The following is an 18,971-nucleotide window of genomic DNA, read 5'->3' as shown; positions in this document are numbered from 1 at the left end:
ACCTAACCCTTTAGGACGAAAATTACATAATAAAATTTTAGAGATTGCTAGAGATACAGTAAGGTGCTTGCATTGCATGCAAGCCAACCCCAGTTCAATTCTTGGCACCACATAGAGTCCCTCAAGCACAGACAAATAAACAGTCCCTGGGCACTGCTAGGTGTCATCCAACCACCCGCTCCTCCTTCCAAAGATTTTTAAATAATATGTCTTCTAGACATGAGAATACTGGTTTAGAAAAAAAAATCATTAAATGCTAATAGTTACCACACTATAATAGGCAAATATTTAAATTTAAGAAATCAAATTTTTAATGTTCACTTTCAGCTAACCTTTCGAGTATCAACTGATGCAAAAATGTTTCCTCTTGTACTACCACTGAAGCCAGGAACATATGTACTAAAGGCAATTTCTTCCAACCACGCAGGAACATCCTGTTGAGCCTATTCAAAAAAAAAAGTAACTTTATACACAACATATAAAAAATAAAGGTATTATAACTGTAATGTGGGGGGGAGAGTGGAAGGGGAGGTCAACAGTACAGCAGGTAGGGAGCTTGCCTCGAATGTCACTGACCAAGACTGGATTGCCAGGAGTAATCCCTGAGCTCAGAGCAATCAGTAAGTCCTGAGAACCACTAAGTGTGGCCCAAATAACCCCACCACCAAAGCTGTTCATTGTAATAATTTGCTTTCGCTGAATATACATCTGCAAAAAAAATCTACTTCTAATGATAAAGAACATTATTAAGTTTTTTAAAAACTTACATCCGACAGTACTTTCACTAGCGGCTGTGCTAAATGGCTATCTGATTCAGGATCGAAAAAAGAAATCGCTCTGCCAGTATTTCCACACCGACCAGTACGCCCAATTCGGTGAACATATTCATCAATGGTAGAAGGAAGATCAAAATTGATAACATGCTGAACATTTTCAATATCTAGCCCCCTGGCAGCTACTGAAGTAGCAACAAGAACTGGGCACTTTCCACAGCGAAAATCTCCAAGAGCTTGCTCTCTCTCTCTCTGTTCCCGGTCACTAGGGAGGGAAAATAAAGTATTAGGCCAACTTAAAATTATTAGAGAACCATTAAAGTTTAATGTATATCTGTCTTAATCATTAAACAAATATTTTACTAAGCATAAATATTACTAAAAACAGCAGCATTTGACATTACACTCCAGGTAGCTTACTAATTCCTTTGAAGCTATTAATTTTATTTTTCATAATACTATGAAGCTGGAACAACTATCTTCATTTGCAGATGAGGTAAGAAAGCAAGCAAATATAGAAAGACAAAATAAGGAGTTAAGTATGACAAATATCATGGATGTTACGAGAAACTCTAGAATAACTTTCATGGGTTGTAGTCCATAACTCTTCTGTCCATTTTCCTTCCACTGTCATATATTCTGCACAGGTACTTTTTTTTCCAGATAAATTAAGACCTTTCTGGTGCTATAACATCTCTGTATATCCAAAGATGCAAGACCAAGTGGGCGAGACATATTCCATCCAGATCTACGTCCAAGAAGGCAGTATGTGCGGGCATGGTCTATCTGGGGTATTAGTGGTGATGCGGTGGCCTCTCCCTCATTCAGACAAGGCTTCGAATGCCTGAGACTCTCACGGCTGCCTTGGGGCTCATGTGGGCTGTGCTCCATCTGTTGCTAGGAGTGAGCTCTGGATGCTCTCAGTCATGGTTATAGATTCACTGAACTTCAAAGCTAGGGCAGACATAGGAGAGCATCCAGTCCAAGGCCCTCCTTGCACAAATGAAAAGACTGAAGCTCAGAGGAGTGAAATGTGCATGAAGAAAAAGTGCAAACCAAGCTCTAAGCAGAAATCATTTCTCTAATCAAGGCTGGAGATGCAGAAATACTGCTTGTTGAAATATTTTTGAAGTCTCACTAATAATTTCTATTAATATTCTTGTGTCTAGTCTTTTTTTAATAATTTATTTTTATTTTTGTTTATTTATTTTTTTTTTATTGAATCACCATGTGGAAAGTTACAAAGCTTTCAGGTTTAAGTCTCAGTTATACAATGCTCGAACACCCATTCCTTCTTCACCAGTGCACATATTCCACCACCAAGAATAATATTCTTGTGTCTAGTCTTTGAAAAAATATACAACTTCCTGATTAAAATTCTTTCACTGATTAGTATCTTATATACCCTCCTAAAGTGCTCTGTAGCACTGTAGTGCTGTTGTTCATCAATTTGCTCAAGTGGGCACCAGTAACATCTCCATTATGACTTGTTGTTACTGTTTTTGCCATATTGAATATGCCACAGATAGCTTGCGAGGCTCTGCCATGGGGGCATAATACTCTCAGTAGTTTGTCAGGCTCTCCAAGAGGGGCGGAAGAATCAAACCTGGGTTGGCCTCGTGCAAGGCAAACACCCTACCCACTGTACTATCACTCTAGCCCCATAAAGTGCTCAATAAAGTTATTTAAATAGGGCAAAGAGTTCGAAGGACTGAATATATGCTTTTCCTGTGGGATGCCTAGGTTCAGTCCCTAGCACTACATGATCCCTTGAGCACCACCACTGGAAGCAACCTCCAAGCACAGAACTGGGAGTAGTAACCTGAGCTCTGCTTGGTGTGGAACCAAAACACACACAAAAAATTACAATATGACACTTTAGACATTTAAATATCAACTACAAGTATTTTTAGTTATATAAAATAATTCACTTTAAGCTATTAAAAATTTAGTCATTAAATCATTAACCTAAATGAAATAATGCCAGGCATTAGGAAGATTATACTCAACTCAGTAAAACTTCTTAGGACCAGAGGGTCTTGAGATCTTTTGAGAAAATGCCCCTACTGATGATGAAAATTTATGAGAGACTTTTTTGCTTTAGGGGGGTCACACCCTGTGGTGCTTGGAGGGCCATAAGTTGTGTCAGGATTCAAATCAATGTTGGAGCTGTAGCCGCATGCCAGGCAAGCAGCTAAGCCTCTGCAGCAACTCTTGGTCACACGAGAGACTATAAATTACCCATCTTTACCATTTAGTTCTTATAAATACTTGAAATAAAACTGAAGAAATTAGTTTTGTCTTGAGAATTCTAAATCCTAATCCTAGGATTTTCTATTAGTTCTACAAGCTGAAGTTTTGTTTCTAAAAAGGAACTTTTTCCTATAAGGAAATATGCACTCACCCATGAATACTTGTAGTTGAAATTTTTTCTTGACAAAGAAAAGTAGCAATAAAATCTGCTTTCTTCTTAGTTTCAACAAAAACCATAGTCCGTTCGTCACCTGCAAGACAATGCAAACAATCATTAAAATTAAAACTATAAAATTAGAAGAGTGAAAAGAGAAGGACTGAAGGAGGACAGAATGTTTTATCCATTATAATCCAACAATCACACCTGGTCTAGTAGGTAATAGGAACTCAAATATTTCCAGAAAGGATAAAGATAGAGACACAAACTCCTTTCTAACTTCAGGGCTCAAAATATAACTACTTGTCGACTCAATGAAGTCTCAGGTTTTTCTTTCTAGTTTCAATATAACACTCTTTATAATTTGCTCTTTATCTCTCAAAATAATCCAGCCTTTCATTCTACATTGATCTTCCAAAGTATTTCTAAAGATGCCACCTGAGGCCAGACAGATCGCAACAGGGTAAAAACATACTTTGCATGCAGCAGCTCCATGTTCAATTCTCTGAACCACATCCGCCCTGCCCCCATCACAGGGGCTGACCCCCAACAAAGAACCAGGTGTGAACTAAAAAAACAAAAATTAGAAGGCATCTCTCTAATACAGAGCTGACAAACTTATCAATATTCCATATTGTTATACAACCATTGTGCAGTTTCAACCTCCTCATCCTTCAAGTATCTTATAAAGAAAATAAAACAACTATATCCCAATGTTTTTACCTAGTAAAATAATATTTACTTGGAAGTTAAAGTATTTGTGTTTTATTTGAGGTTTGAGGGCTACACCCTGTGTTTCTCAAGGGTTATTCCTGACTCTGTGCTTTAAGAGTGACATTTGTGGGGTCAGAGAGATAGTACCTCAGGTATGGATTGAATATTAAAATTATTTTAAAGAGTAAGGGTCCATATTTATAAAAGAATTATTTTTTATACTTGTACTACTTTACTTCATACGTGTTTCTAAATGCTTTTATAAATTGGCTTCCATGCATTGCTTTTCAAACACCAATTACCCTAATCAAATGTACAACTTTCTTCTGACACTTTGTTTTTATTTGGGGCAATAGTTAAGGGCTACTGCTTAGGATTTCCCACACACACCCTCCAACCCCATCCCAGATAAGAAAGTTAGGAAAATCTCCAATATTTGGAGATTAAACAACATACTGCTGAACAATCACTAGGTTAATAAGGAAGAGAGAAAAAGATAATTCAGAATAAATAAGAATGAACACATTATGAAAACCTACAAGACACACACACACACACATACACACAAACAGTAAGAGAGCAATTTTACTGAGAAGTAGAGTATACTGATATTTTAAGAAATTACTGATAAAAGAAAATGCACTGCCATCTTCCTCTAAGCATTCTGGTTAACTGGCCAAGTACTGTTGGAACTAGCCCCCAAAATAAAAAAAGAAATCTAAAAAACAGAGAGCTACAGAAAAGTTAAAAATTCCTGCACTATTTAAAAAAAATGGCTACAATATAAAGGTACCCTACAAATGGGAGAAATTATCCGCAAACCATACATCTGACAGAAGGGAAGGATATATCCAAGATACATAGATTGATACACAAAATATGTAAAGCACTCACAAAGCTCATCAACAACAATGAAATCATTAAAAAATGGAAAGCTAAATAGATACTTCCTCATAGAAGACATTAGATGGTCAACAAGCACATATAATAAGTGTTCATCATCACTGATTATCAAGGAAATGACAATGAAATATTATCTCATATGAGTGAGTATAAGCCCTATCAGTGTTTTCCACAAACTGTATTAGATAGCTCCCCTGGGGAGGTGCCGGAAAAAATCTAGGGGTAAGTAGTACTTTCAAGTGAAGTTGCAGAGTACTTTCTGTTGATTCAATTAAAAGAGGTTGATTTCCAAGGGGGTAATGAGAGATTTTTTTTTTCTGACATGGGGGTAGTAGGCTAAATAAGTATAGGAACCTCTTGTCTTTATTTAAAAAAAAAATCCGAAAACAACCAGAAACGGTAGAGGTAGTGTGGTGAAAAGGGAAATTCTTGTTAATTTTTGGTGAACTGTTGTATGGTTCAGCCTCTATGAAATACTACCTAGTATAAAATCAAATCTTGCCTTGTGCTGCAATTAGAATGCTAAAAGTAGTTCTTAAAGTTTCATCACAAAACAATTCTGAAAATAGGTATGGTGACAGCTGTTAAACTTATTGCACTGATCATTTCATAATATATATATGCTACTGTATCATTATGCCGTATATCTAAAACTAATATTACATATAAATTACACTGTAAATATGACAGGTTCTATGTCTATAATCATTAACCTCAAACATTTTTTATTTTACATTGTTGGTATCATAGAAAAGCTACTGAAGGCTTTTTTGAATTTGTGTTATTCTCATTTTCTACTCTACCCTAGTATCACTAAAATATCCACATTATTCGTATCTTCTTGTACAAAAGTCATTCTCTGGTTCTAGCATTAAACTACTGGTCCACTTGACCAACAATCGCTATAGAATCGCTATAGCCCTTAACCCCCCTCTCCCCAGCATTGCTTAGATCCCCACAGAAAAATAAAATAAATATAAGCATACTGAAGTCAATATTCTTTACCCCTCTACCCCTCTCTTCACTTGAAATCAGATGGCTTTCTTGCCTTATTCTCCCTGTCCTAATACTGACACTCAAACTGGAAGACGTAGTTACTAAAAGGGAATTATCATTTACAAATATACTTAGCCTGTGAAGTAGCAAAAAGTTAAAATATTAGAAAGTTTTATTTACTGGCAAAAACCACCACTACTTCAAAGAAGTATGGCTTTTAGGCTTTTATTACAAATAAAAAATATTTCTGGGCTGAGAATGTGGCTCATCATGCCTCACAGGGAAAAAAGCTCTGGGTTCAATCTATGCTGGTGTACACACGTACACACACACACACAAAATCTATGCTGGTGTGTACACACACACACACCTATTTTTTGTTTGTTTTTTTTGGGGGGTCACACCCGGCGATGCACAGGGGTTACTCCTGGCTCTGCACTCAGGAATTACTCCTGGCGGTGCTCAGGGGACCATATGGAATGCTGGGATTCAAACCCGGGTCAGCTGCGTACAAGGCAAATGCCCTACCCGCTGTGCTATTACTCCAGCCCCACACACCTATTTTTTGGAGGGGGTTAGATTTCTCACCAGGAGGAACAAAACCAGAGGTTTAAATTTCCAATTCTTAAGAAACAAAAACTGGAACTACAAACTAGAATTATAAATACAAGTCTCTCTCTCTCTCTCCTTTCCCCTCTCTTCTGGGCCAATCTCCTAGCAGTGTGGGGGTACTTTGCAGTATTCTGAATCAAACCTGGGGCTTCTGTATGCAAATCATGCACAGCAGACCTTTGAGTCATCTCCCCAGCCCCAAAACCTTACTTTTGATGGACTAAATATTGCTGGAAAGATATGTTACTAAGCCTTTCTATTTTCTAAAAACAATTATATATATACATATATATATTTCTGCTGGAATAGGCTTTAATTAAATACTGTTACACTAAATCTTAAATTCTTTTTAAATTTTCTGTAGAAAAAAGGACAGCACTGTACATATGTAAATGTATTTGAAAATACACAAATTATTACATGGTTACACAGAAAACTTAACCATAAAAGTGTTTATGAAGAGCATTAAAGGAAACAATAAAATTAAAACTCATACAAAAAACTCAAGTAATTTTTACATTACAGTTTTAAATTATCAATGTGAATTACCTATGTTTCGTAGAATTTCAACAAGTTTCTCTCTTTTTGAGTACTGGCCAACTTGGAGAATGGTCTGCTGAACATCTCTACATGCTCCACCCACTTGTCCAACAGCAACAAACAAATAATCTGTCTTTAGAAACTCACCAGCCAACCTTGAAAGACAAAAACAGTATTCCTTAACTTACCCTCTTCCATTAATATTCATTGTATTTATTTAATTCCTGCCAGTGCTAGTTCAATACTAGATAGCTTAAAATTGCTCTAAGATAAACTCAGAACAAAAATTTCTTCAAAATACATAAAAGTTATTACTGGAAAAGTCAAAAATCAGTATTAAAAAAGCTGAATTACAGTAATTTCAAATGGATGTACTGATCATGAAAAATGGTACGAAAGTGGGGCCAGAGCAATAGTACAGCAGGTAAGGCATTTGCCTTGCATGCAGCCAACCTGGGTTTAATCCCTGGCACCCATATGGTCCTCCAAGCAATGCCAGGAGTAATTCCTGAGTGCAGAGCCAAGATTAAGCCCTGAGCACTGCTAGGTGTGACCCTAAAAGTTAAAAAAAAAAAGTACATATGCTAAATTAAAGTACTAAAACAATCAGAAATTTGTATTAAAAATTAAAATGCAAGCCTATGACATGCCTTCATTTTGTTTTGGACCACCCCAGCAATGCTCATATGAGATGCCAGGGGCAAACAGGGTTGGCCACGGGTGAGGCAAGCACTCTAACCCTTTGTATTATTCTCTCCAGTCCTTTTATTTGCTTAAAACAACTTAAAACAATTTAAGCTGTTTCTAAAAATATTTCCATTAATTTATGATACTTCAAATGAACACATGAAATCAGATCACGGGTCAGAGGGCTGCTTTTCACACTATTACACACCCAGATAAACATTTTTGGTGGTGGTGTTTTTGGAGAATATACACATATACTCAGGGATTATGCCTGGCTGACCATTTGGGGACCAAGTGGTGCCAGAGATCAAATTCAGGTCACCTGCAAGCTACAAAATCATTTAACTATCTCTGGTCGAAGTAAATGTACTGTTTAGCACAATTTGCAATAAATAAGGTAAGAGGTGATAGGCTTTGTCACATCAAGCTGTGTACACTGAGCCCAAAAGTATATAAGCATACTGATTCACATAACCCATTGATAGCAGCATTAGAAACCTTACTTTACACCACCCAGAAACACGGGATGGGGAAGGAACTGTATGAAATTTTTGTGATTTAAAAAAAAGAGGGCCTAAAGTAGACTACAGACTTAACACGATGGCCACTCAACACCCCTATTGCAAACCACACCACCAAATTGGAGAGAGAGAACAAAAGGGAATACCCTGCCACAGAGGCAGGGTGGGGTAGGGGGAGATGGGATTGGGGGGTGGGAGAGATGCTGGGTTTATTGGTGGTGGAGAATGGGCACTGGTGAAGGGATGGGTTTTCAAACATTGTATGAGAAAAACACGAGCACGAAAATGTATAAATCTGTAACTGTACCCTCACGGTGCTTCACTAATTAAAAAATAAATAAAATAAAATAAATTTATAAAAGAAAAAAAAAGAGGGCCTAAACTAGAGAGATAGCTCAACACTGCATAGTCCCCTAAGCACTACTGGGAACACAAAGCCTGGAATAGTCCCCGAGCAATATTCATATGTCCTTAAAACAGAAAAAGGTCCATTTCAGTCCCACTTTCTCCTATATAGCAGTCTTTTATTTTCAAGTTACCTCCTAGATTGTAAATAGTTCATACAGCAAACGCTGAATCTTAATAAATCATTGTGCTTCTTTATGCTCATTGCCTTTTTCTCTTAACATTAAGAAAAAGTGTCTTATGTATATATTCTAGAGTCAAATACTCTCTCATTTAGGCATAAGCCTTGCAGTTTTTGATTGCCATCATCTTTTTCATGCATTAGAAATCAGTATTTTGTGGGGGCTGGAGCGATAGCACAGCGGGTAGGGCGTTTGCCTTGCACGTGGCCATCCCGGGTTTGATTCCCAGCATCCCATATGGTCCCCTGGGCACTGCCAGGAGTGATTCCTGAGTGCAGAGCCAGGAATAATCCCTGAGCATCGCCGGGTGTGACCCGAAAAGCAAAAAAAAAAAAAAAACAAAAAAACAGTATTTTGTAATGACATACATGACACAAGGCAATGGAAGTACAACAATGAATATGCTGATTTGTCTCTGGGGTGCTCAAATCAGATCAAATACAACATTATAAAAACAATAAAATTTAAAATATCTGATGTTTTAACATTTAAATATTTTATTTATTCATTATAATAAATTAGTATTACAACATATTACTGAACACTTAAAATATTCCAAGAATGTCATAACGGTTTAAAAAGTTTTTTCACAATACACACTTGCAGAAATTAATAAAAGATGTATTTAGAAGTCATCAAAATTTAGGGAAGCACCAAACAATAATGTGGAATAGTGATGAATGGGTTAAGGTATGTAAAAAATAAAAAGGAAAGATAAAAGAAAGCTAATGAGGCATAGAATGTGGTATGCACAGATAGAAATTATGCCATGCGTATGAGAAAGTTCTGTGAAGATGAGAGACATGGAAGGGTTTAATCCGCATAAACTAACAGGAGCAAACTATTCTGGAAATATTACTAACATGAAGTAAAAAGTAGAGACAGGGTGACTATCTACTAGAAAGGTATTGCTGAGCATAGGGAAACTGAAAAGAAGTTAAAATCAAGATGGGAAGTAAAAAAGATACCAACACATTTAAATCATAGTAGCTAAAACTACCAAATTACCCTTTTAAAAGACAATATGTTTAAGGAATGTGAGGGGGGAATAAGCATGACTTAGAGAATTTGGGCTTAGAACATGTCAATATGGAAAATCAGAAAGAGGGAGTTGAGAAGGTAGATTTAATTTTGGATATGGTGAACATAAATGACTAGTAATTCGGCTAATAGCAAATACATTCCTCAATAATTTCCTTGCAGTCTTAAGCTCAGGTGAAAGACTAGGGGTAGGGCTGGAGCGATAGCACAGCGGGTAGGGCGTTTGCCTTGCACGTGGCCGACCCGGGTTCGAATCCCAGCATCCCATATGGTCCCCTGAGCACCGCCAGGAGTAATTCCTGAGTGTAGAACCAGGAGTAACCCCTGTGCATCGCCGGGTGTGACCCCCAAAAAAAAAGAAAGACTAGGGGTATACTTAAATGTGAAATTCAGGCAGATGCCAATAAAAGAAATAAATCCTGATATAATTCAAAGAATATAAGGAGAAAGAAGGTATTTTTTACAGAATGGGCAACTTATTCAAAAGCAGACACTGAAATTAGTGTAAAGTAATCCAGAATATAAGCAAGACTGTTATCTTGTGTGCCATATAATCCTTATAAATTTAAAAAAACTCACATAATACTGCAAATTGTACTGATCAATGATAGTGCAAATTAGTTATTAGGTTTTGTTTTGATAGTATTTTAGGGGGAAGCACATCCCACAGTGTAAAGGAATTAGTCCTGGCTCTATGCTCAGGGATCACTTTTAGAGGGGTTTGTGGTGCCAAGGACTGAACCCAGGTTTGCGGTGTGCATGGCCTTGTGCAAGACAAGTACATTACCAACTGTACTATCTTTTCAGCCCCCACATTAGGTCTTTGGTCTAGCCAATATTCAATTATTTTCTATTTCAGGGTAATTTGAAAATTAAATATGCAGCATAGTGTATTGATTCTCCTTCCATAATAAGCACATATGTAATTCTTCTTAATAAGAAAAATTACCTTTGAATTTCTTCTGGAAAAGTTGCACTAAACATTAGGGTTTGACGCTGTTCCCTTGAAGGCATTCCTGGGCAAGAAATCAACTTCTTCATTTCTGGTCCAAAACCCATATCCAACATACGATCAGCTTCATCCAAAACTAGGTATCTGACTTGCTTGAGACCAATCTTTAAGGAAATTTCCAAGGGTTAGAATAGAAAATGCATACCTTAAAGTTGTGAGAGGTAGTTTAGTATTTTACTTTGACAATATTGTTTATTGCTGTTCACAATTTTCTCCAAACATAATAGAACTTTCAGCAAATTTCTTTAAAATTCTGTATCTGCATTCACATGCCACTTAAAATTCTGTATCAGCATTAATATGCCACCCATTCATCACATGTAGCTATTAAGCACCTGAATTGTCGCTAATATATCTAAAGAAGAAAAATTTTTACATCATTTAAAAATATGAAAAGTTACATAAAACTAGTGTCTACTGTAGTGGGCTGTATTGCATTATGTCTTATCAGTAATACTATCTGCTAATATTAAGCTTAACAGATAAAATTTCCCAATAATATTACATATCCAATTCCTTAAAACTACATGTAATTTAATTCAAACTCCTAAATCCTTCACAAATTATCCAGTTAACATTTAGTCCAGTAACTAAAAACTACTGGGAAACTTCTTTGCCTAAACCCACTGCTATAAGAATCGTGTTTGTAAAATAGTTAAAAGTTTTTGGTACTATCCTGGCAGATGTCAAAGTTGAATTTACCTGGATACTCAATGAACATTCTAAAAAAAAGTGCCTTAATGCTAAAAGCTTGTTTTGAATAGTCCATTTTTAAAGAGCTGAAGAAAAAAAAACAGATTCGGTTCATAAAAGTGAACCTGCTGTTCTAGAGATGTAAACTGTATAAACATTTAAAATAAGCACATCATCCCACAGTCTTTTTTTTAAAAAGACAGAAAAAAAGATACAATCCTGATTCACATCACTCTCCTGCTTATGAGATGCCACAAAATCTTTCATCCAGAATCAAACAATTTCATTAACACACATATAAGAGCATTCAAATGCATTTTTCTCCCAGTGCAATGGTAAAAGTTATCAGTTCTAGAATCAGATCAGCTTCTAACCCTAGTCTATTACTAGTGATATTACAGGATTTTAAATTTATCATCCATAATATCACTGAAAAATAGAAAATATCATTGATTGCCTGTTAAGACCATTATAAGAATTACATAAGAACATTAAAATAGGGGCTGGAGTGATAGCATAGCGGGTAGGGTGTTTGCCTTGTACGAGGCCAACCCGGGTTCGAATCCCAGCATCCCATATGGTCCCCCAGCACCGCCAGGAGTGATTCCTAAGTGCAGACCCAGGAGTAACACCTGTGCATCACCGGGTGTGACCCAAAAAGAAAACAAAAGAACATTAAAATAAAATTGACAAGGGTCTGATATAAATGGTACTTTATTTATTTTTTAATTAGTGAATCACCGTGAGGGTAGTTACAGATTTACACATCTTCGTGCTTGTGTTTCCTTTCCTTCATACAATGTCGAGAACCCATCCCTCCACCAGTGCCCATTCTCCACCACCAATAAACCCAGTATCCCTCCCACCCCCCAATTCCATCTCCCCCCACCCCACTCTGCCTCTGTGGCAGGGTATTCCCTTTTGTTCTCTCTCTCCAATTGGGTATTGTGGTTTGCAATAGAGGTATTGAGTGTCCAATAAATGGTACTTCAAATATGCACTTCTGTATTCTATTCCTTTCCTTTCCTACACACAAAAAAGTCATTTTATTGTTTTATCACTGTAGAGCCTACCTTTTCTTTACCTATGATGTCCATCAATCTACCAGGAGTAGCACATAATATATTACAGCCTTGTACGATTTGTCGAATTGAATGCCCCAACTGGGTTCCCCCATATATGACAACAGCTCTTACACAAGTCCTATTGGCAGGAAAAAGAAATGTTATTTTCTAATTATCTGAAAATTAGACATTTGCTTCTAGCAAAATATAAAATGAGTATATTCATTTTTTAATAAATTAAACTCTTCTCAAGTTAAAAACTAAAATTGATTTTTAAAAGTTTTAAACTATATAATAGTGGTTCTATATAATAAATTAATAATGGGTTCTTCTGAAACAATGATAAATGCCACCAAATACAAAAACAAGCCTGAAACAAACTTCATAAAAACACAAATTAACTTTTGAACATTTCCAAGATTAATATTACTTCAAAAAGATAATGTGATAACACTATGTGATAATGTGTGTATTTGGTGAAATAGTTAAAAGTCTTATTATACATGTGATAATACTATGTTAATCAGGTATTAACATAGTATTATCAATAGCACAGCGGGTAGGGCATTTGCCTTGCATGCAGCCGACCCGGATTCGATTCCCAGCATCCCATATGGTCCCCTGAGCACCGTCAGGGGTAATTCCTGAGTGCAGAGCCAAAAGTGACCCCTGTGCATCGCAGATGTGACCCCCCCAAAAAAATAAGTTGATGCTCAAAAATAAATCAATACATTTATAATCTTGTTTCAAATTTTTTAAATGATGCACCCTAGACTGAGTTTTAAAATGAAAGGCTGAGAGATGGTAGAGCAGTGCTTTGCATGTGAGACTCTGAGTGCAATCCCCAGTGCTAACCAGCATGCCAAGTGCTAGTGCAGGGGCTCTATCATTTGGATCACTCACACAGTGTATGATCTTCTGGTGCACCACACCCTGGTATACGTTAGCAATATGACTAACAGTGCAAACAATAAGGCCAAATGTATATGATCCCCAATACTTACAACAACAACAAAGGGAAAAAATGAGAAAAATAGTAAGAATAAATCTACTAAAAATAACTTTTTAAACAAAAAGAGGAAAAAGTAACAAGAATAAATCTACTGAAAATAATTTAATTCTTTTTTTTTTCCTTTTTGGGTCACACCCAGCAATGCTCAGAGTTACTCCTGGCTCATGCACTCAGGAGTTACTCCTGGCAGTTCTCAGGGGACCATATGGGATGCTGGGAATCGAACCCCGGTTGGCCGCATGCAAGGCAAATACCCTACCCACTGTGCTATCACTCCAGCCCCGAAAATAATTTTTTAAACAAGTGTTTTTTCCAGGGATGTAGCTCACTGTTAAGAATACACATTTCACATGTATGAGGTTCTTACTTCAATTCTAGCACCCAAAAAAAATATCCCAAAAATGTTAATTTATAAAATTAAATTGAAAAAATTAAAATTTTTAAATTTACAATTTAAATAACATAAAATGATGAAGAATATGAAACAAATATTTTTCCAAAAGTTCATGTCTCGAATTAATATTTCAAATGTCACCACAGTGGGCAAAGATAACTGCACAGTAATATTCATTGCTAGTTCCGGAGAGAGAGCACAACACATTAAAATGGACTAAGTGTATGCTTTGCATACAGGAGACCAGTTATAATCCCAGGTAACACATGGCCCCCTTAGCACCACTGAGTGTATCCTTGAAGGACAGAGTCAAGAGAGTAACCCAAGTGTCGCCTGGTTTCGCCCAACCCCACCCCAATTTCATTTCCAACATTATTTTTAGCATTAAAGACTTAAGAATCTATCTATATGAAATAAAACTGTGCAGTCATAAAAAGATAACAGAGTTCTAAACTATCTGTTTCCTCCAACAGATATCTTTTTGAAAACAGGATGCCAATAGCATAATAGTTACCATCTGTCAAAGGAATAACTGAAGTGTATAATGTGCATCAGAATCTTTATACAAAATAAATGCAAGGGGCAAGATAGTACACGGAATTTAGGTATTTTCCTTGTATCTGCCGACCCTATTTGATCTCCAATTCAATCCCCAGCACTGCACACTGTCCACGAAGACAGCCAGGAATGATCCCTGAGCGCAAAGTCAGGAGTAAGTCCCAAGTATTACTAAGAGTTGCTCCACTCCCTGCTCCCTCCCCACCAAAGAAGTGAAACAACTATTCAAAGAAAAACTTGTAAGTAGCATTCTAGGTGTTCTTACCCAAAAGAAAATTTTCGAGCCTCCAAATAAATCTGATTGATCAATTCTCGAGTTGGTGCTACAATAATGCATTCTGGTTCCTGCAGTTCTTTAAAACGACTGGCAGTTATTCCATCACGCATCATATGAGCCAAAATAGGCAAGAGAAAAGCTGCCTAGAAATTAAATTGTAACGATTTAGAAATTTATAAGGCATTATTCTTTTCAGTGTGGCAATCTCATGCTGTTATATGGCTTTAGACTGTTCTTTTACATTGGCATATTAAGAAAGTTTATTTCAGTAAGTTTTTAATATTTAGGTCTTTATGCAAAAATCAGGCAATAAAAAGATTTGATAAAATTAATCTACCCGACAAAAAAATTTTAATTCTATCTTAGTCTAAATCACATTAACTTGGGGCTGGAGAGATAGTACAGAAGGGAAGGCGCTTGCCTGGCCTGCAGCAGACCTGGGTTTGATCCCCAACATCCAGCACCAAAAGTGATTCCTGAGTGCATAGCAAGGAGTAAGTCTGAGCATTTCTGGGAGTGGCCCCAAAATAAAAAAATAAATATATAAATCACATTAACTGATATAAGGAAATTTAGACACAACAATGCAAATCACTGCAATTAAGTTTTATTGTAAATTCATCATTTTGGAGTAGTTAAGATGATCAATCAGAATGCATGATAAAAGTGTTCCCTGAACAAAGCAAATATTGGAAAATAAATCATTTGCACTAATACATCATCTTTACTAAAATTACATCTTGCAAAAAATATTGTGCAATAGTTTTATTATTAAGCAAAACATCTCCACTAAAATCTACCTCCAAAATAATGCTTAAAATAACATAGTAACTGCTGTATTATAAACCTCACTTATTTCCCTTCAACTCTACTATCGAGTGTGATTAAGTCAAAAATAGTAAGCACTATGATCCTGGGAATAAGTCATGGAACCCTACTTAATAGATTAATCTCACAAATGAGTCCAAAGACAAACCTGGTCTCATCAGACTTCTCTTAAATTTAGCATAAGTTAAGGTTATATCATAATATAGACCAGGTACAATTTCTCATTTTAAACTAAAAATGTTATCAGTTACATAACACATTATTTGTTCCTTTTCTCTGTGTTTTATAACCAAAGTATTTTAGACATTTTGTTTTAAATACTGCCATGCTCCCAGAAAGAGTTGAACAAACTTGGAAAGTGATTATATTCTATGAACTGCAATCATACTCTATTCTAGAAATAGCTCCAAAATGCTTTTCTCAGAATATACAAACCTCTTAAAAACATAAATCAAAAGCAAAGCATCAATATCTTATGACAATGCCATCTATAAACCTTCTGATTTTAAAAGCAATATTTTCAAGCTACTTGTGAGGAATTAATGTTCAAAACACACTAATGGAGCAGAATGCATGTGGGAAAATGACTTACAGTCTTGCCAGATCCTGTTTGAGCACAAGCCATTAAATCTCGTCCAGCTAATATAATAGGAATACTGTACTTCTGCACAGGAGTAAGCTTAGTATAACCAGCTTTAGCAATGTTTTTATTCAGTGTCTGACAAAGATTAGCTTCTTCAAAAGTCTAAATAAAAAGACAGCAATGAATAAATGCCACGTCATATGAGAACCAGTCTTCCTTTGAATTAAATTACATTTCTGCTTATCACTATTACCCTATTCAAAACATACAGAGACTATTTCACTTTATATAATTAAGTAGTATCACTGGGTGTGGCCCACAAACAAAAAGTTCTTTAAACTATAAAGATGCAAATAATTATTATGTAACAACTGTTCTTCATCAACTGGAAAATCAGGGCTTTGCCTGATTTTTTTTTTTTTTTTGCTTTTGTCGATGCACAGGGGTTACTGCTGGCTTTGCACTCAGAAATTACTCCTGGCGGTGCTCAGCAGACCATATGGGATGCTGGGAATCAAACCCGGGTCTGCCAAGTGCAAGGCAAACGCCCTACCCGCTGTGCTATCACTCCAGCCCCAACTCTGCCTGATTTTCATGAAAATCATGCCCCTGAAACATAGTTTCTCACATTTTTAGTGAATCTCTAGATTAGCCTTTACAGTAAATTAAAATTAACTTCTCAAACTGATCTGTAGAGGAGATAGAATACACTCTCTTTTGATAAAGCAATTAATTCTATTGTATATGGTAGACTAATGATACAGATTTCTAACCTAAAACAGAATTTATATACAAAAAGTCAATTTTTCTCATTTTTAATATTAACCTAAGGATGGTTCTACATATTTTAAAACTAATCTTTTTACACAGTCAATACAGAAATAATTATACTTACCAGAATTGCTGGTGGTGCATCATGTCCAGACACCTCTACAAGAATTGTATCATATTTATCAAAGTTTATTCCTGTCTGATAATGTGCAAAGATGGAATCCTCATCCTCAGGTGGAGGAGGTGGTATGTAGGTCACTTTTGGTCCTTGTAATTCAAATTTTAAAAGAATTTATAACACAAAATTAAGGAAAAAAAACATAAAACTGAAAATAAATATAAAACTTTCCTCTGTTTAAAGTCCTCATTTCTAAATAAAAGCTACCTTAACTATTTTACATTTTTATTAAAATACAATATATATTCATGTAGATAGCACAAAAATGAATTTATCAGTCTAGATAGATAGAACAATGGAGATATATATATGTGTCTGTATATATATGTGTATATATATATATATAAAAATAAGTAGTTTGAGTGTGACTTGCATGTAGCCAACCCCAGTTCAATCCCATATGATTCCCAAGCACTGCCAGGAATGATCCTTGAGGACAGAGCCAGGAATAAAGGAGTAAGCCCTTAACATAGCCAAGTAGCCAAAACAAATAATAAAAATATACCTTGAGTGTCACCACTTTCTCCTCCTTCAGCTTCTGATTTCCAAGAATCTTAAAAGAATCAAATCCCCCCAAAAAAGATAAATGTTTCTAAAAACATGCTTAAATGATAAATTTTTATATAAGAATGTACTAATTTTTGAACAAGAATATGAACTCACTATAAAAATCAAGTATCTTATCTAAAGTGAAACTTACTCTTTCCAGAGCCTGTTATTATTTCTTCATTTAAACCTTTGTAACCGCCTATTAAAGAAATTCACAGTGACAATCAGTCAAGGCATAGGGCAGTGCACATAACCACTTAATTTTCACTGCTTGCTATCAAGAAAAAACTCTGAAAATTAACAAGCATTTTTAAAATCCCTTCATAAGACAAGATAAATTGATTCTGTATTTTTTAAAGTCTCCTGAGTACTCAAAATGCAAAGGCAAACAACATATACTAATACTTTTACATCACTATTTCCTTGCTAACTCCTGCATTACTAATAAAAGTAGTATTTTTCAAAAAAAAAAAGACATTTGTGTTGGGATACTGCCAGATTCTGTAATTCATTAGGGTGGAGAGAATTCAAAACATAGTTGTATTCACAGCTATAACTTATTATACTAAGTGACAGCATAAGGAGCAAAATCAGCAAAGGGAAAAGATGTGTGAGACAGAGTTCAGATGAAACCAGGCAGATTCCAAGAATCTGTTTCCATTGGTATCATATAGGACTACTCCTGATTCTCCTAGAGAGTTCTGACAACTCACTGAAAATGTGTGCCATCAGAAAGCTCTGTAGAGATCATCAGTATCTAAGATTTCTATCACAGGTTCTTAATAATCTGCATGGCACCAAAATTCCACATTCCCGAAAGTAAAGCAGGCATTCAGCATAAAGCATAATGCTATACAAAGAGTTTTAGACATAGTGAGTCACTTATACTATTAGGGTATTAAGAACCCTTCCCATATCCAAGTTCCCAGATGTTAAAGGTCAAATTTGAAAGGCACTATGACAATGATAGTGGGAAATGGTAACTTGACAAAAACTGAGTACAGAAAGGAAGGAGGTAAGGTGATATGCTGGATACCCTTTCAGTAAAGGTATACCATAGTGCATACCATAGTGCCTGAAAGGAAAATATGAGAACGAGAGAGCAAAAGAAAGAAAGGGGGTGAGGGAAGTGCAGGGGCAGGGCAAGGGGGGCAAACAGAGGAAAACTGGGTACATTCATGGCAGGAAATGTGCATTGGTGAAGGGTGTTGGATTGAAACTCAATCATGAACAACTTTGTAACTGTGTATTTCATGGTGATTTAATTT

The 18,971-nt window shown here is 36.0% G+C and overlaps 1 protein-coding gene across 1 annotated transcript in view; it reads right to left on the bottom strand.

Annotated features, from left to right (window-relative positions):
- DDX4 (DEAD-box helicase 4) overlaps positions 1-18,971 on the bottom strand; it is a 53,275-nt gene that overhangs the window by 837 nt on the left and 33,467 nt on the right. The window contains exons 11-21 of the mRNA XM_055143008.1: positions 17,855-17,902; positions 17,660-17,707; positions 17,101-17,243; positions 16,215-16,367; positions 14,783-14,937; positions 12,563-12,692; positions 10,734-10,900; positions 6,958-7,103; positions 3,178-3,277; positions 768-1,038; positions 333-443 (exon numbers count right to left, since the gene is read on the bottom strand). Coding sequence (XP_054998983.1) covers positions 333-443; positions 768-1,038; positions 3,178-3,277; positions 6,958-7,103; positions 10,734-10,900; positions 12,563-12,692; positions 14,783-14,937; positions 16,215-16,367; positions 17,101-17,243; positions 17,660-17,707; positions 17,855-17,902 — 1,472 coding nt within the window. The remainder of the gene's footprint in view (positions 1-332; positions 444-767; positions 1,039-3,177; positions 3,278-6,957; positions 7,104-10,733; positions 10,901-12,562; positions 12,693-14,782; positions 14,938-16,214; positions 16,368-17,100; positions 17,244-17,659; positions 17,708-17,854; positions 17,903-18,971) is intronic.

This window comes from Sorex araneus, chromosome 1, assembly GCF_027595985.1.
Source record: "Sorex araneus isolate mSorAra2 chromosome 1, mSorAra2.pri, whole genome shotgun sequence".
In the NCBI taxonomy this organism is placed as follows: domain Eukaryota; kingdom Metazoa; phylum Chordata; class Mammalia; order Eulipotyphla; family Soricidae; genus Sorex; species Sorex araneus.
This window is presented reverse-complemented; position numbering and strand designations above follow the sequence as displayed.